Raw genomic sequence first — 22,956 nt, 5'->3', positions numbered from 1 at the left:
GTTTCCACGAGGAAGAGACAGGCATGAGATTTCCTGTACATTTGAACTTAGCAAAGGAAAATTGTTTGTAAAGACAGAGAATTAAATAGTGTCCTGTTGATTCCTGTCATGACAGACATATGGTGGGTTCCAGGCCACCAAGTACTTTGGTTGGCTTTGTACGAACCCTTCCTCCTCTTTCACTTTATTCTAATTTTTGCTAGCTGTGGAGCTAACGTAGTTCAGTTTCAGAGTGGTGCTAATCCCTTGACCAGTGGCTTCAGAGAAGCAAGTTACTGTATATAAGGAGTGCTTGATGAGTGCAGATGATAAATCTGTCTTACTTCTGCTGTGTGCTGTGTCCTGATTCCTATCTACCATTTGCTCCTGAATTACTTCCTTCTTTCCCTGTTAGTTTTCTTTGTTTGCTTTATTTTAAAGTGTTGCTAATTTAAATACTTCCCTTCATTCAGTGATCCTTATGGGTCCCCTTATACCTCTATGATTCTGTGAAGTACTAATATTGTATAGGCACATATACCAGTAGGTGAAAACAGCATGGTTATACGAGAGGACATGAAATTTTATGATATTATGAAATAGCAAAAGGCCAGCACATCCACTTAACCTTCTCCATCAGAGTAAGAGTTGGAGTCTGCTTTTGGTATCACAATGATGTAAATCAACAGGTGTCATCTTGTTGAAGTAAACTCACTTAAATCTGTTTAAAAACTCACTTTAAATCTGTTTAAAAAGGCTGTCATGTCAGCATACCTTCCTCCTAGCACTTTTTGATGCTTTATTTACACAGCTACTTTTTAATTTGTTTTTAAATAAGCAGTCCATATCAAGCAACATGGAGTCACGTAACAAGAAGGACTGCAGCTGATCAGCTTTTGCTCTTCCCAGCTTTTGGCACTGCAGCAGTGGAAAAGTACTGAGAGCTTGAGGAGAATGGGGTGTAGTTCAGCCAAGTTGGGTGGTTGTTTTTTGTATTGCTTTTTTTTTTTTTTTTTTTTTTTTAAGATATTTAACTAAACAAGAAAAACAATGGAGTTCAGATTTAGTGCAGCTAGGTCTTTCTGCACCAGTGACAGGCAAACCTGGAGAGGTAGAACTGAACTGCTTTAGTTAAGCCAAAAAGTTCATTTCTGCAGAAATTCTTGAGCTGCTCAAACAATGCAGGCAATGATCTCTTCCTTGGCTGCTGCTACTGCTTGCCATACAGAGTGTGCTCCAGAGTTATGTCAAAGGCTCTGTTATTCTGATAGCTTTTTTTGCATTTTGATGTTTTCCAAAAATATATTCAGGTTTTGCTGGTATTACGTTTAACTAGGGAGACAGTTTGCCCATGTGCAGAACGTTTTCTTTCAGTTTGCTTTCTGGTTAAATGTTCTGGTGCACGTCTGCAGGGCTGACTCAGTCCCCTTGCGCTGCACTTCCTTGCTTAAATTAATTCTTTGTATTCTTCCTCCATAGTGATGTTCAGGCTCAGAAGCATGTCATTTATATTTTCCTATTCGTAAACGTGCCTTAGGAATTTCTGTCCATTCCAAGGCTTATGTTTATTTTCCTGTACAGAATAGATGTATTTACCTACTTCGAAATGTCATGAAGTGAAGGTTTGTTTCTCAGCCACCAGTGTATTTTTTTGTTGTTGTTTTGGGTTGTTTTTTAAGTAACAGGTACTGGCTGAGGCAACAGTAGTGCTGTGCCTCCCGTTGTATTAACTGCTAATCTGGTAAAACTAGGACTAATACAAGTTCTGTAGGAGTTGTCCAATTTTCCATTTTTATGCTTGATGGATTGCAGAGAAACGTCAAAAGCTGGAGGCAGTTTGCTAGTACTGCCAGTGCACTCCTGGCAATACCTACAGCTCCAGTTCTGCCCTTTCCAGACAACATCTCTCCTGCTCTGGAGGGATAATGTGAAAGCTCTAAAAAGCTTGTTCCAGTGAAAGTTAGCTGCAGACAAAATGAAAGACGGTTCATTTTAAAGTCTTCTCCTCATTCCAAGCTGCGTTCCCTTTACTCCGCTATCTGCTATAGAAAGGGAGACTGTACAAAACTCATCAGGGTTCATACTATTGTTGATTTTTTTACATCAACTGGTGATTAACAGCAGTGAAAAGCTTTGGCGTGTATGAATGGCGCCTGAGTCAAGCCTTTCCTCTTGTAAGAGCTTTATAATCAAAAGTTAAACAAAAAGTGTAATGGCAGGACAGTCATAGGATGTGGTCAGACAATGCTGAATAAAAAGGAAGATGATGATCAGGTGGGTTCTGGTGAATATTTTGCTTGTTTTTTTCTAACCCTACGATTATTTTTTTATTAAAGAATTGATGTATATTAACGAAGTAAAACCTCAATTTCTTTACAGCTACTGCTTAGCTGGACAGGCCTTTGCTTTCCCACGCTAGCTGTTGTCTGAAAGCCTTCTGTTCTGCACTGTCAGTACCGCTGAGGTACTGAAACTAAGGAGGGAGCACGAGTACTTTTGCATTACCAGTTTCTGTGCTAGTGCTGTTAGCAAGCCATTATTATGAAATTCCCTTAAATCTTCTGGCTAACAGCAATCACAAGCACGTACCTTGTAGAATGGAGCATCTGCTTGCAGACCTCATGGTTCTGATTTATTTTTCCTTTACAGGTTACTAAAAATGAACGACAGGTGATGAAGCCACTGTATGACAGGTACCGCTTGGTCAAGCAGATCCTCTCCAGAGCCAACACCATCCCTATCATTGTGAGTAGAACTTTCTTTTAGGAGGCCTTGCTTAGGGTTAGAGCTGAGGTATACAGCACAATCAGTAAGGCCAATTCCTCCCTTACATCTCAAAGACCAAGTGAATGAGCGGGTTGGTGACATGTACGGCAGTCAGATAATGTTGGTCAGGGGTCTCCAGTGCCCACTCATGAGCCATGAAATACATCTCACCTTTTGTTGTTTCTCACCTTTCCATTGGGCTGCTGCTGTTATTTCATCATCTTATGTTTGGCTACAGCGTCACTTCCCTTTCCTTACTGGTCTATTCAGAACTGTAGGCCTTCATGTTGTTTGGTTGTGCAGACTTGTGTGAGTCCCAAGGCAGGCACTAGTCTCTTTGGCTGAGAGAAAGGGAGACTATGCTGGTGTTGAAGAGATCCTGCAAGTAGTGGATGCTCCCTCAATCAAGGTGGTGCTTTGGCAAGGAAATACTGACACCAGCATGGAATCCAATGCACTCCTTCAGGTAGCAAACACGCTATCTCAAATTCTGGACAGATTGTGTAGGCCATTTTTAAAGAATTTTTCAACCTAAGTATATACCAAGAATCCTCTTAGCTTGTCTAAAGAAAGAGAGTTGTTTGATCTTGGTTCCTTTTTACCCTGTCATGTACGATCTCTTACTGTTTTTACTGATGTCCTGGCTGCTTTTTGTAGACTGCTGAACTGAACGGACTGGCAGAGTGTTACTTGAGTGCAGTCAATCACACTGATGTGATTTTTTTTTCTGCACCTGTGGTGGCAGGTGGTCCTGCATTTAAAACTAAAGCTGTTTCTCTTTGAATATGCAAAGTACTCCCCAAAATGTGAACAGCAAAGATGGTGCTGGCTCTCAGATGGAAGAAACCCATCATCTGTGTGTTGGCAGTTTAAGATGAAGCTTGCAAAAGAAAGCTCAGGTCCTGTTTAGACACAAAACTGAAACTGCACACACTGGCTAGTACAAGGGAGATGAGACTGGCTTTCCCCAGTCCCTTAAAATGAGAAGAGTGAGAGATTTGCACAGAGGCAGAATACATTTGAAAGCCCATCATGAAGCACTTGATTGGAAAGTCAGCCTCCTGGAAAGCAGGGCTGGAGAGTCCAGCTAGGCTTACACCATAGCTCTGGAGAGCCAACCAAGTGTGTGTGTGTGTGTGTGCGCGCGCGCCTCAGGTTGGAGGGTTATTTTATTTGTAGTTCCTGCCCAGCTAGAATTCCAGCATCCAAGTTTTTTTCTTGAGTGTTTAGCAGTGATGTCCCTTGCTAAGCAACATCTTGGGGGAAAACAGTCCAAGATGCAAAGGGTTTGCCAGGTGTATTTTGTTCTTTAAGAAATGGATTTCTCCTGATGGTCTGGCAGTGAACTGAGCGAATGAGTGAGTGAGAATGATCTGAGAGCAGGTGGTGGAGGAGAAAGGGTTTCATAATGTAACGTACTTGTTAACACCTGTCACAGGGTTCCCCCTCCAGCAAGCGGAGAAGCCCTTTGCTGCAACCAATTATCGAGGGCGAAACTGCTTCCTTCTTCAAGGAGATAAAGGTGAAGACCTCCAGCTGCTAACTAATTGCTCAGTTTGCATCAATTTTCCCCTTATACCAATGAAAGAGAATGATTGATTTTTTTTTTTTTCCATCGGTGTTGATTTTTTTGCAGTGTGTCTTCCTGAAAAATCAGTAGCTGCTTTAAGCCTGTCCAGTTCTGATCAAATTCTTCCCTTGTTGTAGATGAGACTACAATATTCCCTTGGCCTTGTGTTCTTTCCCTTCTCCTTCTCCCTCCCTTGCACATAATGTATTTTATTTTGCTGAAAACCTCACGATTATTCTTTGCACTTTGGCTTGGTGATTTTTTTTTTCTCCCTTGCTTTCTCCTTCCTCTTTAATAACACTAACTTATTTTGCAATAGTTTCTCTCACTCCAATGCTCTGCGGCTTGCACACAACACCATGGCTGGAATGAGATCTCACAAAACTAACACATGCACAGAGCCAACCAGGCATTTACAGGATCTTTATCTTCTCCTACTGACAGACTTATTTTATCCAGGGCTCTCTTTCACCACCTTGTAGGCAGCATTTCTAACCAAGTCACACAAGGATTGAAGTAGGAACGACTCAGTCATGTTTGTTAATGCTGTCAGATTTGGATGACGGGATTGTTGTGATGCTTTCTTATTCCACTGTGGAGTGATAGTTCATGGTGGTGAAGTCTGCTACAATATTGGTCTTCCTTCCTCTGACAAGGGATGTCCAGCTGTCACCCAGGACAGGCAGCGTGGAGCTGGGCCCTGGTTTGCATTTGTTACTGTTGCAGTGTAGCAGGAAATAGAAGTGCTTCAGCAGGCTTGGGTTATCCAAACATAGGTAGTGTTTGGTGTACATACTGCAAACGTGGACATCCAAGATGATTCTGTGATAAAGCAGTGACAGTAGCTTCTACATCAGTGGACTATTCAAGGCACATATTCATTAAAACCAGACTGCAGACTGAAGCATGTAGAACTGCTGGTTAACAAACATGGAGCTCTCTCAAGTCTGCAACAGAGGTCTGGATTGGGTTATTTGATTGACTGGGGCATTTCTGTGTCTTCTGTCTTTCAACTGTGTGTGCAACTGGATTCAAAGCTTACAGCTGTCAAATGTGGTGATCTCTGGTGACTAGTGAGGCAAATGCTGCATCAGAGCAGCATCTCACTGGTTTCCTACAGAGAGCACAAACGTGGAGAGCTGTGGTGTTGCTCTCGTGAAGCCCATTAATGCTGAAATGCCAATTAACACTTATTGGAGACCTGTGATGCTGCATGCATCAGCTTTTCACTGCTGGGAGTACTGATATTGGGTAACTCAGGAGATTTTATATTTGTAGCTCTGGAAACCAAATGTCTCACGATTGCCTAAATAACCTCACAGATGGAAGCCAAATGGATCTAGTCAATGAAGATAATTTTGGTTAGAATGTAAATGGCAGTGTGGGTTTAAAATAAGATTTTCATATGAGACGCTTTCTAAGCAATGGTTCTTGATCAGATTTTTGTTTTTAATTGCTCCTTCATTTTAAATAGCAAAATGCTTTAAGAGGTCTTGTAATGGCCAGATGTAGTTTTTTGGCACTAAGGTCTAAACAAGTGAGATTTCTGCACTGTCTTTTCCTCCCGTGGGCTTTCTTTGGCAGGAAGCTTACTCCTGAGCTGCGGGCTGTGTGCCCTGGAGCGAGACAAGCAAGCCAGCCTGCTGTGCTGGCCCTCGTTGGCTGGCACAGGCTTATGGGTGTCCTTGGGGAAGAGACTGCTACCAGATATGCAGATCCAAGTTACATGGATACTTTGCTTCTCTCTTTGGGTAAAATTTCTTGCACTGTTTATGAAAACAGTCCTTTTCCAGAACTGGAATACAGAAGCAACTTAGTCTCCTAGAAAAGGGCAAAGGGCCTTCTCCTTCAGTGCCAAAAGGATTCCCATAGAATAAAATAATACCATTTCTATTAATTTGATTGACTTAGCAAATCTTCCACTGCACGCCAGCAGGAATGACGTTCTCCTGCTTCAGGCCCAGTGCTACTACCTCGCTGGACAGAACAGCATGCCTGGGATCCTGAGAATGGCAGTGAGCGATTGGTCTCCTTTCTCTCTTTGGCCTGTTTTTTTTTTGGACAGCATTTGACTGCTCATACTGCTGCAGTTGTCATGGAACTCCTCATGGCTTCTGTTAATCAACAGGGAGCTCCCGGACTTACTTAAGCTCAAAAAGAAAGTCTGTAGGGAGTGGAATCAGGAACAGGTTACCAGGGATGGCTACAGGGAAATTATCCAAGTAAGGATCAGGTTGGGAAAGCTAAAACCCGGACGGAATTAACACACAGGGACACACAGAGGAACAAGAAGAAAATCTACAGGGCAAGTAGCAACAGGACAAGGAAATGGGTTTAAACTGGTAGAGTTAGACTAGATATGAAGAAGATATGAGGATAACAATTGTTTACTGTGAGAATAGTGAGACAGTGGAACAGGTTGCCCAGTGAGGTTGTGGATGTCCTCTCCTTGGAAGCATTCAAGGCCAGGCTGGATGGGGCTGAGAGCAATCCGGTCTATGGGAGGTGCTCCTGCCTATAGCAGGGGGTTGGAACTAGATGGTCTTAAAGGTCCTTTCCAACCCAAACCATTCTATGATTCTATGGTTTATTACTTTATTCCAACCTCATGCTTTATATTAAGGTTGAAAATTGCTTTCTAGAAAGGTCTCTGCAAGTAAGAGAAAACTGTGTCCTGTTTCCTGAAAACACAAGTGATTTCTGGATGGTATCACATGACAAGGCCTACATTTGAGAGTTCTATGAATTAGCAAACACAAAGTGCAGCAGAGACTTCCAAAAGTTGTGCCTGTAGGTTGTAGGAAAAAAAATTGAACGTGACCGATTTGTCTGTGTACTTTGGGGAAATGGTACCAGACAAAGTGTTTCCACTCCAATTTTCAGTGTGCTACAGCTATATGGTATGGAGCTGAGGTTGGGACCATGTTAGCAACAGCAGGCTTTTACAGTCAATGATATCCAATACTTGGCTTTAGAAAGATCTCTGTGAGCTCATTGGTAGCACTGAAAGCATTTCAGGTCTTGAACTCTGCCTTTAGAGAGAGCTATTGCGGTGTATCTTATGAGAGAATACTTGTTTTAAGCTGATGATCTGTATGCTGCCTGGTGTATTTGTATAGACGAGCAAAGGATGGCAGCTGTGCTTTAGACAGCATGCATTACAACTGAAATTGGTTTTATCTATATCAGAATATAAGAATTAAAGCAACATCTTGCTGAGAAAGCTAGATTTTTTTCCTACACTTTTGCTGCCTTGGGTCTCCTTAACCAATCTGAGTTGATTTCTCTGATAGGCTCTGGGTATAGCGTGTCTTCCTGGTGATATCCTGGTGTACTGTATTGCTTAGCAATTGAAGTGCTTGCTTGCTCTGCTTATTCACTTATTTTCATATCTGTTCCCAGTGCATGCAGTGAAAGGAGATGCTTGCTTCTGAGAAGGGAAGCAACTTACTGTGTGATGGGGATGTTCTTTCTCTCTCTGTAGGAGGAAGAGGAGGGCTCTGAGGAGGACAGCAATGTGAAACCAGACTTCACAATCACTATGAAAACAGATTTCAACGTGCGTAGCTTTTTGGATCAACTAGAAGATGATGCCGACGGCTTTGTTTCCCCAGTGGATGATAAGATACCATCAAGGAGCAGTCAGGATATGGGGCTCTCAAATCTCCATGAAGCATCCATGTATGTTGTCCAAATTTTTTTGCACTTCATTTTGAAATGCAATAGATCCCTATATGAAAGGCTTTGGGAGAAAACTATCCTGTCCTCATAGTGATGTCTGACTTCTATAATCTTCAGAATCTTGGGCTTAATAGTACCTCCACTTCAGCTACTATCACTACTGAGCTTTGTCATTGAAACAACCCCTGTACTCTACAAGGCATTCCCATTTTCGGAGACATCAAGTTGAACTCCTTTCTAGTTTTAAGCACCTAGATCTATGCATACACACTTAGATGGTAGGCCTAATGCATGGCCGTCGAACCTCAATTCCATAGAAGTCACCAAAACCAGATCTACCTTCAGCAAGTAAGTTTCACTGAAGTTAGTGATGAATTGTGAAATGCACACTTGACTTAAGCCTACGTGTAGTCTTTTTCTTGAAGTAAACTCAGAGACCTTTCTTTTGCAATTAACAGCAGATTCCCAGGGCTGCTTATGGAGCAGCTCAGTTACTTGGCATCCATACAACGCTAAATTTGCAAATTTATTGTATGTTCCCAGTTATAATTGTGTTCATAAGTATAATCATGTCTGTATTTAAACACAACAGGCCTGAACTGTTAGAGCAGCTGCAAGAAGTCAGGGAAGAGAAAAAGCGGATCAGAAAAAAACTGAGAGACTTTGAAGATAATTTTTTCCGACAAAATGGGAGGTAATTTCTCAGCTATTGCTCTGTCTTTCAGCTGTTCTTAATCAATTTGGCATGTACAAAGGCCTCCAATTATGGAAAGTTACCTGAATTCACTACTGTATATTTTGTTGTCATCATTATATATTTACTCACATTCGATACAGTTGCCCATTAAAATGAATGACCATTTCTTTTTCCCCAAAGATCTTTAGGGACCACCTCTTTGATAACTTTCAAAAGCAGTATAAGTACAGAAAATCCAGCTGCATCTAGCAAAATTAGTAATAATGATGGAACATTTCCTTAGGGATGGAAGAATTGGTCTTTGTCCCCAGTAACATTGTATGCTTCTCTGTCCTGATCTTGCATGTCTGTGAAGTATTCAGACATGAGTTTAACAAGTACTTTTGCTGGAGTATAGCTGGGTATGTAAGAATCAGAAAAAGCTCCTCATATATGAGCTGATAGAGTACTTTAATATTTTTATTCTCCTGAAATTAGCTTCTTGCCACTACTATAAACTTTAAATGTTTTTATAAAATCATAGAAAACTTGAATCTCGCGTATGCTGAAATGAAATATCTTATTTCTTTTGAAGGTAATGGGACTTCTTCTTTTGATGGGTTTGTTGGGTTTCTTTTGGTTGGCTGGGTGTTGTTTTTTTCCAACTGTCATGCAGAGGATGACGATTTCAGCAAAGCAGGAGCTTCAAATAAGCTTCTGCGTTTGGAAGCATGGGATTCTGTTACGTGTCAATATGTACTGTCTGCTTCATAGCTCATTTGCTTGCCCTTCTCTTTTTCTCACTAAGTATAAAAGTTATTTAGTTTTATTCCCTGCTGGGTAATAGAAGAGGGGGAGGTGTTTTGTTAGTCTGAAGCCTGGAGATAGAGGAAGGCTACTGAAGGAAGATCTACTGGTAGAGAAATCTTCATGGTTCCTTTGTTCCTTTTATTCTCACTAGGAATGTGCAAAAAGAAGACCGTACTCCTATGGCTGAAGAATACAATGAATACAAGCAAATTAAGGCCAAGCTAAGGCTGCTGGAGGTCCTGATCAGTAAAAGAGATATTAGCTCAAAGATGATGTAAAGGAGGAGAGTGGTTTTACCAATACACTAAGAAAAGAGAGCACCAAGCAGACAAGTGCATGAAGTGGATGCATCGAGAGCCTGGCTGTGAGGGCTGAGGAGCTCCCTGGGAACTGAAGAGCCATTACCAGAGGCAGGACAGGGGGAATGGGTGGCTTTCCATCACTCTCTCCATTTGCTGTTGTCCATTCTTTCTCCAGGCCTGATGCCCAAAATGGAGTTTGCCAGTGTAGGAGACATGATGCTGTCCTCAGTGACTGCACTGAAGGGTTCCTTCTGTTTTGATTTGCTTACAGATCCTGTAATATTTAGAATATGAAAGCCAGCTATGCTATTTTTTTTTTCCAGGATATCATAGCAAGAGGCAAAGTAGCATGAATAGTGATTAAATCATCAAATAGCTTCCACTTTATTTTACCAGACCTGACCCAATCTCATGTGACGGCACAGGTCAGACAGCACCAAGATTGTTCTCTTGTAGCTACAGTAAAGATTTGCTCAGACTTTTGACCAGACTGTTCGGAGTTCAGTGACTTCCATTGCTTTATAAAATGTTGGAAGAGTATCCTGGTCATAGCCCAGAACTGGTTTGAATTACAGTTTTGCACAAGATTCAGTTGGGTTTTCTTCCCACTTTTCTTTTTTGACTGCCAATTCAATTAAGAAAATGCCTACATCTGTTTGGAATAGCAAAGCAAAAGAGTTGTGCAGCAAGGCTCGTGCTTACTTGTTCCCCTTGGAAGGTGGATGCTGCGAGATTATGACGATGTTTGGGCACCTGGGAAGAGGTTTTATCAGCTTTAAGTTAGAATGCCTTGGGAGTTTGGTAGCTGCTCAGTCAAGTGTCAGCTGTCAAGCATCTGGAAAACCCACTACGTCAGCCCATACACTTGTGATAAGGTAAAAGTCCACATGGATGTCATGCACACCCATTAGCCTGAGTGTTATTTATGTGTGCCACCAGCAATGTGGGCTGAAGCAGAGATACTTTGTGGCAACAGAGGATGTTCTTTTCTTCCCTGTGATTTTGTTGGGTGTAGTTTGTATGCTGGGGCAGAGGATACTGCAGGGAAGTGAAAGCCTGGAGCCACCTGCTGCACGTGTCTCAGGTGCAGGGTTGAGCAGTTAAGCATTATCAGAGTCCTGGGCCACTGGATTCCAGTTCTTGCATTGGACAATCACTGCCGATTGTGAGGAGGAGTGAAAGGCAGCAAGTTCAGAATCACAGCAAGCAGCTGACAGTTCTGCAGCCTGTGCACTCCAGGAGTGCATACAGGCAGTCATTGCCCTGCAGCCCTTCCCCTGGACCTGGGCCAAGACGCTCTTGTTAATGGGGCTTGGCCCTGGTATCACAAGGAGATGCTGTCTTTTATCTCAGTCCCCTGGGGAGCTGAGTGCAGGAGCCGAACAGCTGAGGATGGGTGCAGTGCACCTCATCACAGCCAGGCTTCACACAGGAGCAGGGCTCACAGAAGAGCTCCTCACTTCCCTTCTCTCTGTGGGCAGGAGGGCCCATAAAGAGGAGCAGTACGTAAACTCACCCCCCTCAATGTGCTGTCTGCGCTCATTCTTGCCAAAGCTGGTGCTGAGGGCAGGTCTTTTTGGCACCCCGCAGCTACTCGGGAGGCTGTCTTCCTCCCCCTTCCCCAGGGCTCCGCATTGGCAGTCTGCCTCATAAGAGGCTGATGTGCTTCTGTTAGGGAGAGCCTGGGGCTGTTTTCTACTGACAGCAGAACTGCCCGCTCCTACAGAAAAGTAGTGAAGGCTGAATTCCCTGTTTGCAAGGGTTTGTATGATGAACTGGGGTGTGGCTTTTAGGAGGCACTGAGCGTCCATTATGAGGGAGGTGTGGGGCTCTGCCTCTCAGATCTGATATGCTGAGTGTTACAGTTGGGCTTAGAAACTGCATTTGAAGATGACTGACAGGAAGGGAAGCTTGGTGTAGTTCCTGCCCCTTTTCCTCCTCATTCATGTTGTAGTGGGCCAACACTTCCCAGGAGTATGATTTCTCTGATTATTTTTAAAAGCCTGTTTGCACTGTGTACCAATAAACTATGTTTGCTGAGTTTTGCCCCTGACAAATCTTGATAAATGATATGTAGGGAACAGTCCATTGCATTGTTTGAATTGATGAGATTGTAGCATTTTCTGATGCTTAGTTATCGCTGTTTACATGGCATACTGCTAGAATTTCAGATAGTTTATATGAAATGTAAGTACAGTTATGCACTTTAGAGAGTTTATATTTTTGAACTTTGAAAGCTAAACGTAACAGAATCCGTTAAATAAAATTGTAAATTAAAAAAAAGACACACCTGGCTGCCTAATCTCTGTTTCTGAAATGCTGTTTTCCCTGTGGCAAAAACCAAAACCACCACCTGCACTGTTGTTAAGAAAGTAAGAAAGACTGGCATGGAGAAGAAGGGGATAACAAAATGCTAGGTTAGCTTTGGACTTCCAGATGTACATCTGCAGGAGTTCCTTCCTTGCTCACTCCTTTCCTTCCTTCCCTCCCCCCTTCTGAAAAAAACACCCGTTATCAATATTTCATATGCTGCTTTATTTTTCTTCAATGCTGCATTACATTACCAGTGCTCCACTCCTCCATTTGCCAAGACAAAACCTATAACCTTTTGTTACAAGGTGCAAAGTTCAATACTAGATATCCAACGTGGTGCATAAAGAGTATGTCCTAAGAACAATTCAATTGCAAAACAACCTCAGGCTTCAAATGAGATTTACACCAAAACCTTAAAGTTGGGGTAGTCATTTACTTATCATTAATGGGATGGGGGCTCTCCAACCTTACAGGATACAGTTTACGCTTTTGCCTGCTCATCTTTTATTGTACAGTTACTGTACATTACCATTGCAATTCATAACAGATTGTCCTTTAGCCTTCCCCTCCAGCACACGCCAAACAAAACAGATGCCACAGTCTCCCCTCCAACCATAAACTGCAGTAATAACACCAGCCTCCAACCAGAGAGGTACTACACCAACAGGAATTTAATGCTTCTTTCTTTTCCTCCGGCCTGATGACACTGGAGAGCTTGCACACATCCTCACACACTCAGGACTCCTCTGGAGAAAGGCAGCAGTGATAATTGCTGCCAACTCTCCTTGTAATGAAGAGCACATCTGATAGAATGGAAACACTGGACTTGGCTCTGCCCCCTCGGCTAACAAGGGGACAGAAAAACAACACAAGAGACATACAGTCCAAGAAACCTGTTAACAGTACGGTTTGTCCATCCACAAGCCTTAGCATAAAGGAATTTGATGATCCTTTAAAAAGACGTTGCTTGGGAACAAAGATTGACACAGAAGAGGAAAAACAAGCCAACCCTGCAACCAACACATCCTCCGTGAGATACACTGGTGCAAAAAGACAGAGCACGTACCATAACTGACCTGGGGATAACAAGTGACACCTTAGCCCAGTACCATCTGCCAAGGACCAAAGAGCAGAGAGGATACGTTCACCCTAAGTAAGCAAGAACCAGCTTGCATTTAAAAAAGGAAGGAAAAAAAAAAAGGATGTGGGGAATCACAGCTTTTTTAAAAGGTAATCACTATTTCATCCTGAATTACCATCGTAGCCTATGTGCAAGGAACACCAAGTACATAAACTGATCTAAAATGAGAAGTCAGTGTGTGTGTAAGGGGCGATAAAAGCAAACTAGAAGGAGTTGCTGGTAGGGTACTGCTGTGAATCTGGAGGAGAAACAACAGAAAAGCTCACTGAACTGATTGTGTTCAGCAGATCAGAAAATTCAAAGCAATAGTCCCTGCCTGCTAAAGCCTCACAAAATACTGGCAGCATTAGGTTGAAACTGCATTGTCCAAATCTATTCTTATTATTTTTCCCCCAAAAAAGCTCCGATCCCTTCCCATACAAAAATAAACCCAAGCCCACCATGTACCCAAGTGTCTGTGCCTCTCCCACACCAGTCAAGCTAAGCTGAAGCCTTCGTAGTGATCAATGGCTTGCATCAGCCGGGCACTGAGGATCTCCTTGCTGCTGTACTTAGGCAGGTCCAGGAGGTTGTAGCAGGTGTGTGCCACAGGCAGGTACTGCTCCCCGTTGGCGGTGGACTGGATGACAATGCGGAGGCTCGACATGCCATAGATGGGGATGCGGTCACTGCCCGTCAGAAACACTGGAAGCAGAGAGAAGGCAGGCTGGTCAGAGCAAGCACGTCACTTTGAAGCTGGAGAAGACCTCTGTAGGTCATTTAGTCCAACACCATCTATTGCTTGAAGCAAAACACACAGATGCACTTCTCAAAGCCGTTTCTTGAGGGCATTTCTTCTTAGCACACAACTCCCCTCCCACATGGAGACTGCCATCAGGAAAGGTGATAAACAACACTTTCTCACATCAAGTGGTCTCATTTTCCTTCTCATTATATGTCAGCTTCTCTTGGTTATCACCCCCAAATTGCCCCATTTGCCCCTAATATGAGTGTTGCAGAAGAAGCAATCAGGTTACAAATAGGCACTGGGGGCTGCCATGATCTGCCACCTAGCAACAAAATAGATGGATAGTGTACTCCCACTGCAGACATCGCCCTGTGAACACTTCAACCACACAGTGGTTTTGGGGTTGGAGGGAGAAACGGGGACAAAGCAGATGATCTGATGAACACGTAACCGAGGAGCTAACTATGCATGCTGGGTCACTGTTAATGCAATGTGCCACAACCCTGGAGCTCTGCACGCTCCCACTCAATTATTTTCTTTCAGCAGACAGCCTGCATCACTGCAAAATACTCACAGAGAAATTTCTTCTTCTTTTCCAAGGGAAATGCATGAAAGGTTTCCCAAAACATTCTCACAGTTGGGTGCGTCGCAGTGTAGTCTCCCTTATAGACAGCACTCTATTAGGAAAGCAAGAAGTCACATCATTGCATCTAGCAATAGAAAGCAAAATCTAAGCAGAAACGAGCCCTGATCTCTTCTCTTGTCTGACATCAGATTGTACCTGGCAGTTAAGAAATGAAGCACAGGAAGTACCATGAGCCATAGCATAGCTCAAAGAAGCAAAGCATTTTCCCAACAATTTCTGAACCCTTTGTCAGTGTTTTTGGTGGGTTTTCTTGCCCTTGTATACTGGAGAGAGTTTTGCTCTAAGTTTTGTCTCTTTCCTACAGTCTTAGCCTTCACACTGATAAAAACCAGACTGAAGTCCTTCTCCTCTGTTCTTTCTCATCCCTAATTTTCTCCCTGAGCTGTATTTAGTAACAGGACAATAAGACATTTCATGTGAATGACAGCAAGATGAACAAGGCACATAGAAAAGGACACTGTGGCTCACCACACCCCACGTCCCACTGTGTTCACCCTCCTGGTGCTTGTTAAGAAGACAAAAACAATGAGAAGAGAAGCTTTACCTCCTCCAGTTCCTCCCAGTTGTAGTTGCTGTTTCCAACTATCATGGCCCTGAGCTCTGTGGGCTGGAAGAGCTCCAAGACTTTCCCACCACAAACTTTCAGGAAGCCAGTGGAGAAAGCTGTGTACCACTCATGGATGGAGCAGTTGAAGATGTAATTTACATAGGCTTCAACAAATTTTTCCCTAGGACGTTGAGAGACAGAGAAAAGCACTTTCACATAAATGCCTGAGCAGCAGCACTGTGTGTTATCCTGTTTTTGCCTGTAATGTGTCTTACAAAAATTAGTGTTCAGTAAGTTTGTCCCACCACCACCAAGCTCAATCACTGCAACGTGGACAAAGAACTAAAGCAGCAGGTAGCACCAAGTGTCTGCCTAACCTCTGAGAGAGGCTCCAATTCCAGAACTGGGAGCCTGGCCAGGCACACTGTGATTCTGCAGAGGCAGCTGCTCCAAACCCAGTCCCCACTGAGACCAGACTGAGGAAATCCTGTTCTGAAAAGTCTCAATCTGAAACTACATGGCCCATTAACTTCCTCCTCAAATTACTCCTCTTACTACAGAACAAGAAAAGAAACCTAGGAATTTCTTATTCAGCCTTCACACTCTGGTTAAATAAAAGTAGAATCTGTGCTTCTGGAGTAGGCAGCAAAGGGAATGACTTCCCTCAGAATGACAACACTGTTTTGCTTCAAAGGTTCCCAATAACAGCACTGAAATAAAAATAATATTCCGCAGTAACCGGCAAAAAGTCAGGCCACGGCCAAACTGTCTTCGGATTTTGTTAGGAAGTTAGGAGTCTTTATTTTCTCTTTTCTCATTCTGAAGCACCAAGATCTGTGTGCAACCCTAGAATTCCACTTTTGCAATGACCTGAAATATTTCCTGGTGATACCATCTGATGACAAACTGGAACATGAAACTAGTCTCTATGGGTGGAGCAGCTGTTTCTGCCTGGCATTTAAGATCAGTTCACGCTTAAACTCAGAAGCAGACTAAGGAACCAAGCAGAGCCCAGTGCCTCAACTGTTGCAAAGAAGGCCACTACTGGAAGAAGCACTATGACCTTCTGATGGAGAAATTCTCAGTGCATATGCCATGTAAAAGCAGCAAAAGATGGGCAAGAAATTCAAAACAGAAAATAAGGAAGCAGACTGTCAAATATGAAAACTTGGAAAAATACATTATACAGCAAAGGGGGATTTATTTTCCAGTGCATTTGCTTTACTGTCATTTTGCCCATGGTCATCACCTGAGCATTAGGGAAACCCAAGCTGATTAAGCACTTAACTGTTGCTTAATACCACTCTGGCAGTTAGAGTCACAAGCCATTTACCAAAACATTTTATGCTGTGATACCCAATATGAACTTCAAAAGAGAAGGGGAAAAAGCAAGCGTTTCCTACTCAGTACTTGTTCAGTCAAAACAATCCTAAGAACCCTTCAGTTACCAGTGAACCTTGCTCAAAGAGAAGGACAACATCCAAAGGCATGAACACAACACACTTCTGCGGCCAACAGGGCAGCAATTTGGTCCTGACCTCTAAACATAGCAACAGAGGAAGTCATTAAGCAGTAAGGTGGATGAATTGACAGCCATGTCTAGACTTGGATTTAGAGGTTAGCTTGAGTTCAAAACTCTGGCCATGACAAAGCAGCTGCATTGTGGGATGCATTAAGGTAGTGCAGCCACAGACTTGCCTTTCTTTCTAAGAATTTGCTCCTCTTCTTGTCTTTCCTCACTAAACAGCTGAAGGAGTTAACCTGGATGTTCTTCCCAAACATTTGCTCTGAGCTAAAACCACTGATCCTTCCCCTAGGCCAGTGCAGCACACAGCAATAAAAAGGCTATTTTACTTTTGAATGCCTACACAAACTAAAGACCAGCACTGGCATTTCCATCCTCACTGTTTCAAACTCACCCATACTTATCTTGCTGCCCATCTTCCCTTTACAGGGAGACAGAATTACACTTCTCCATCTCTACCTGAGTTTCATATGGAAACAGATACCTAGCTGTAAAACTGCAGTAAGGTAGCTAAGAAGACAGACAAAGCTTTTACAGCCACGGTTTTAGGCACAATCAGAACCATTTTAAATAATCAGATTAATAGGAGATGACTTCATCTCCAGAATTGCCAGTAAGGTCGTCAGCAGTCCTTGCACAAGCCCCCAACCATCCTGCTGACTAAACACTGGATCACACTGTTTTGCCAGCAGAGAAAGAATTTGAATGCTGTTTCAAGTAATCAAAGCATCTGTAGAAATCCAATTACAGGATTATGAGAAGAAAATACTTTAGCAGCTGGAAAAAAATCGAGGGGGGGTAAATGGTAACAGCACTTGCAATAACTCTCAATGTTTCAGCCAAATGCAAAGCAATTTGTTTACATACAGCTGGGCCTTAAGGCTCTGATTGGTGGTCCTCTATCAGGCATACACAAGGGAAAGTTTCCTGCTCCAGAATTAATAGTACAAACAAGTTTGCCAGTCTCCGTTTTACTTCTTTCAGGTACAGCTCCTGTCTGTACCATTCATGGGGACTGACCTTCAAGGGCCAACCGTGTTGTGATCTTTATTTACCATGAGAAAGCTGTGACAGGGGTCTACATTAATGTCTTTCATAGAGAAGATACCCATCCAAAAAGCTGTGGGACATTTCTCAGACACTGGTGGATGCAAACCTCATTCTGTATTTAAATGTCACTAGTACCCAATAACTTTCTGAACAACTGGTCTTAGAATCTGTTCACAAATGACTTCTCAGTGACTTCTAAATCTCCCCCACATTTCATCTCAGCCAAATTTTCTGTGGCAGTGCATCTGACTTCACCACAAGTGTGAGCCCATTCCCCCATATTACCTCACTTACCTATTATCCTTCTGCACCTGAATTTTGTCTCCATCTTCAATCAGGTTCTTGTGCTCTGTCACACCATAGCTCTCCCTGCAGATCTATATAAAATAACAAAATTAATTTCACTAAAAGTACTTCTCAGGCCATATGCCTGCAGAAAGATAACAGGGTTCTCTTTACAGCTGATGAGTGGCATTTGAAGGGTGGGACAGAGAAGAGCGTATATGCAGAACACTTTTTCCATCCTGTAAATGTCACCACTTTCTATCATTTACATTTGCTGCAGAACTGATGTTAAGCCAAGCAAGTTCAGAATGGAAAAAAGTTTTTCTTTAGGTCAACAAGAGACTGCGAACTATAAAAAGTATATTTAAATAAGGCCACATGCTTTGGCAGTGAATAGAATCACTTTTTATTACTATTACTATTATTATCATAATAATGGAAGAACAGTAGATTAATTCAGGTGCTCTCACTGCCAGACAGCATGACCAAGGACAAACTGCTGCTCTTGCTTGGCCTACAGTGGCACCAGTACAAACATACCTGGGACATATAAAATTATCATAATTTTGGCTGCATTACTTCATCCTGAGTTGCAGCTCTGACCTGCTTGAGATAAAGGCAGACTCAGGCCTGACTTAGGGAAGAGACAAGCTTGATTTAAGAAACTTTGTGTTCTCATTTATGAAACAAGAAATAGACAACACTCTCCCAGCTTGACAGTGCGTAGCAGGGCTTCCTGCTACCTTGTTATTGCCCCAGGCTGGACCTGAACAGACAGCCAAGAGTCTGTATCGTGCTCAAGATCAATCTACCACTCACAGTCTGTTAGAGCAACAGGACTTCAAAGGCACTGAAACATGGAAGCCCTTAACCTGCCTGAGGGTAGCACAGGAAAACACCACTGGAGAACAATGATGCTGTATTTCTTCATGAGTATTGATATGTTTGCATATGAGGAAAGTCCTACCTGATATCTTAATGTACATGAAGATCTAACTCTTAATTCTAGGGAACCTCCACTGTGTAATAGAAATTATTGTCTCTAGGTTACTAGCTAGAAAAGAAAAAAATATGTATTACTCTAGAAGCACAGAAAAGCTGACTACCTCAGTCCCCTAGAAAATATTTGTTTCTAAGCAGCCTAACCACATACAATCAATATAAATTTTACATTTAAAAATATGCTTATGACAGCAAGGAAAACTCTAAACTGTGTTAGCATTTCAAGCACTGGCCCAATGATCCCAAAGCCTCCATTTTCAAGAAGGATTTAGGAATCTAATTCTTACTCTTCTGTGTGAGAAGTCAGCCACTGGCATTATGTCACATGCCACGGTGACAACACAGCTACTCTGAATACCACTCTATTTAACCTGCTTACTAGCTTAGTTTTCATTGCCATATATAAAACAACAAGAGCTGACAACAAAGCATTTTAACATCTTAACATTAACATAGGCTATTTGCTACAGGCATATTTTAGAACAAACACATAATACACATGAATGGGCTTCCAACCATACTGAAACAATCACAGCACTTGAATGTTAAATATAACTTACTGTAAAATTCAAGCAGAATGTCTCCTCTATATCTTCCCCAGGATAATCTAAAAGCTGCTGAAGACTCCTATATGTGTGTGGGGGAAAGAAGTGAGAAAGAAAAACATATTCAAAAAGCCATACATTTAAAAAGAGTAAGAAAATTGGCAAAAGTAAAAACCATCATACATCTGGGTAATAGGATTGCAAGAAAGAGGACCTCTGTGTCACCTGAAAAGGTAAGAAATATGCTTCCAGGAAGAAGATGCTTTGCTAGAAACAAGACAGGCTCTAGTCCATACAAAGTATCTAAGTAGTCCATGGATACCCTGTATTCATCCTGGCCTCACACAGAGCTACATTTCTAGTTTTCAAGGGCTGCTAGATATTTATGCGTAGACATAAAGAAGGTCTGAGGGATAGAAAGAAAACAGGGTAGTGGAAAATTGTATCTTTATCTCCATTATATAGTAGACATTCTTCTCCTATCACTCAAAGTCCTTTTGCTGTCTTCCTGATATTTTATTTGATTCTGGTAAAATACAACTGCAGCTTTGTGCTGGTAAACCAGACAGTAACTCAAAAGAGACAGGAGACAGCAGTCACACAGCAGTGGGATATTAACCTGTCAAAGAAAACCAATATCCTCACACAATTAGGTAAAAAAGATTAAAGAAAGATTTTAGAAAAAGCCACTCCTTCACCCAGTTCAGCCCCCTTTCTTGGGGATCTGCTCATGGGAGCAGGTCAGAGTTACATTGGTTCAGGACCAAGCCCAAGCCTGGCTTGATGAAAAAAGCTGAGGCTAGGATCTGGGATCATGCATGTAACTGGGCTACAGAGCGGCAGTGCTTTGGCTGTGCTGACACTGAGCTTTCTGGGGCTAGCAAGGTGGCTGTAGAGGTTATTACCTGAGCAGATCTGACAGCCCAGGGGAGAGAAGGCTTATATGTCATTCACCACAGCAGTCTGCTAGTCTCACAACGCCCCAAAAATAATTAGTCACTCAGAAGGACCAGGAGGTGATATGCTGAGCAGTGTGTACCATTTGGCATTTCTCAATCTCAGATGGATGGTATCCCTTCCCAGACAGGCTGCAAATTTTGTTTTTCGTACCTTCCTTCTGTAGGGGACAGCTCCTTCAAATCCTCTAGGCATGGCTTCACATTCAAGAGCTTTTTGTACAGAGCCAAGGGAAAGTGAAGGTCTACCACTGTGAAGTTGTATATTGCAAGACCGCATATGATGCCAATCAAGTGAAACCAGTTGTGTTCTACAAAACACTTCAAAACCACACAGAGAAATCCTGATGAGATGCAGTGTTTCTGGCATGATGCATTGCACTCTTACCCCATGCATGAAGAAGCCAGCCCCTGCTATCTCAACTGGGACAAAAACAGAGTGTCAGGTCCCAGTCTGGTTATGAATTCCTTGATCCTAGCCTTGCTGAAGTGTGGCACAGAAATGAAGCTTCAGAAACAGAGTCCTACTACTTCTGTAACCTCTGAGTTTAGAGAATCACAGAATGGCCTGGGTTGAAAAGGACCACAATGATCATCTAGTTTCAACCCTCCTGCTATATGCTGGGTTGCCAGCCACCAGACCTGTCTGCCCAGAGCCACGTCCAGCCACTAACAAAGCTTTAGTGTTTGCCACCTATGTACTGCAAGAAAATCTGTTAGCACTTCTCTCCCTGTCATTCACTCTATCTTCTATTGAAAAGCTTACGCATAACCACAGTGCCACCCAGGCAAACACAGGCAGCTGTTGGTACACAAGGTTTCATTCCTTCATGTATTTACTCTCATGCTGCTAGGTCAGTCACGGGCTCATTACCTGGATTTGCTAAATGTGGTAAATACATGACTCAGATATTTTCAGTGATCATGTTGTCATTGCTCTTAAGTGTCAAAAGATTTGTTATTTTTACAGCTTTAACATGAAGAGTAATTGCTCTGTAATACTGTCACAAGTTACAAAAGGCACCATGTCATTTCCTTCCTTCAACAACGTAATTAATCAGTTAAAAAAACCCCCCACCATGGCAGGTGTACCTCAAGGTAACATTGATAACATCACTTTCCAACTTATGACATAAGTAGGAAGGTGAAGAAAAAGGATATAAACAATCACCTCCAGCTACCTGAGAGGTTGAGAACTTTCTATCTTTCAAAAATCAACCAGTGCTCACTACAGCACTCTTACTTTTTAAGAGTTTCCTCACATAGATCATTAAGAAGTTTTGAACCTGAAGGTGACAGTGATGCATGAACAAGTGGATTGATTGCAATTACGTGAACAGCAACAGAAGTACTGAATTTGAATGCCAGTATGACCTAAACCTCTGGTTGTGTAAAACAGCACATGATTATCACATTCATGCTATTTGAGAATTCTATTAACTGTCATCTGATACTTAATACAAGCTTTATTGTGGGATATGAATAAAGAGCCAATTCCTTAACAGGCATAATCAGAGTTAATGGACCTACACTAATTTACATGGGCTGAAAATAAAGCTCACATTATGCCGTGGGTGGAAAATAGGAGGAAAATCATTTCTTTCCCATCGTTTGCCACTAGCTTCATTATCATTTAAAGCAGTACATTATTTCAACCTGTGTGCACAGAGGGCAAGGGCTCACCGTGTCTGAAAACCACAGCAGGTTTGACTCTGGGTAGTAAGTGAACATGCCGTAGATGGGGTTGAGGAGTTCTTTCAGCAACAGGAGGAAAAATTCCTTTGTTACTCCTCCAGCATCAACAGCTTCCTCACCATCAAAGATGACCTGCAGAAAAAGAAGGTCAGTAACAAGGATGCAGAGCAGAGACAGAATGAATCAGACACTTTTCCGACTGAAAGCCATGCAAAGCAATCTGCCTGACATGCTCCAACCCGCTACAGTCCTTGAGCCAACTTCAAGCACACGGCTTGCAGGGAAGGACAGGGAGCACACAGTGGCAAATCTGATAACTAGATAAACTTTAACTTCTTATGTTTCTCCTGTTAGATAGCAATCAAATCATAATCACCCGCCTCCTCAGCAACAGAAGCAGCATGACAGCAATTACTGAACCTTGCAGCAACCGCTCAGAGATAAAAGACACTTTATTGTAAGTGCCCTGCTCCACAGAATGGCAAAACAGACAAGACATCGTATCTCAGATATTACTTTCCTGCTGCCCCTTACCTAGAAGAGTCACCAGGAAAAAATGACTTCCTGTGAACTGATTACTGCCAAAAGACTCCTGGAGTCAGAGAGGAGAAAGATCCAGCTCCTCCACTGAAGGGATGTATTCCTGCCCTTCTGCTATGGCAGGACACTGCTGAAGTGGTAATGCAAAGGGCAGAAAGGCTATGGAAGTGTCAGCTGCGTGAGAAGGTTTAAGGAAAACT

At 42.5% G+C, this 22,956-nt stretch overlaps 2 protein-coding genes across 18 annotated transcripts in view; one reads left to right on the top strand and one right to left on the bottom strand.

Moving 5' to 3' along the window:
- Positions 1–12,071, top strand: part of FAM13A (family with sequence similarity 13 member A) — a 115,253-nt gene extending 103,182 nt beyond the window's left edge. For 14 of the 15 annotated variants that reach the window (XM_085222252.1, XM_085222258.1, XM_085222251.1 and 11 more), the window contains 5 exons: positions 2,629–2,724; positions 4,184–4,267; positions 7,800–7,996; positions 8,589–8,690; positions 9,634–12,071. In XM_085222252.1, coding sequence (XP_085078378.1) covers positions 2,629–2,724; positions 4,184–4,267; positions 7,800–7,996; positions 8,589–8,690; positions 9,634–9,760 — 606 coding nt within the window. In that variant the 3' untranslated portion in view covers positions 9,761–12,071. The remainder of the gene's footprint in view (positions 1–2,628; positions 2,725–4,183; positions 4,268–7,799; positions 7,997–8,588; positions 8,691–9,633) is intronic. The other variant, XM_085222254.1, reaches the window with a different exon arrangement.
- Positions 12,072–12,295: 224 nt separating this feature from the next.
- Positions 12,296–22,956, bottom strand: part of HERC3 (HECT and RLD domain containing E3 ubiquitin protein ligase 3) — a 42,555-nt gene continuing 31,894 nt past the window's right edge. For 2 of the 3 annotated variants that reach the window (XM_085222248.1, XM_085222249.1), the window contains 7 exons: positions 22,205–22,348; positions 20,676–20,842; positions 19,581–19,647; positions 18,028–18,110; positions 15,156–15,339; positions 14,540–14,642; positions 12,296–13,922 (listed from right to left, as the gene is read on the bottom strand). In XM_085222248.1, coding sequence (XP_085078374.1) covers positions 13,714–13,922; positions 14,540–14,642; positions 15,156–15,339; positions 18,028–18,110; positions 19,581–19,647; positions 20,676–20,842; positions 22,205–22,348 — 957 coding nt within the window. In that variant the 3' untranslated portion in view covers positions 12,296–13,713. Of the gene's footprint in view, positions 13,923–14,539; positions 14,643–15,155; positions 15,340–18,027; positions 18,111–18,985; positions 19,073–19,580; positions 19,648–20,675; positions 20,843–22,204; positions 22,349–22,956 lie in introns of those variants that run through there. The other variant, XR_014882855.1, reaches the window with a different exon arrangement.

Source organism: Meleagris gallopavo, chromosome 4, assembly GCF_905368555.1.
Source record: "Meleagris gallopavo chromosome 4, MGAL_WU_HG_1.1, whole genome shotgun sequence".
NCBI lineage: Eukaryota > Metazoa > Chordata > Aves > Galliformes > Phasianidae > Meleagris > Meleagris gallopavo.
Note: the sequence above shows the minus strand (reverse complement) of the source record. Positions and strands in the feature narration are given on the sequence as shown.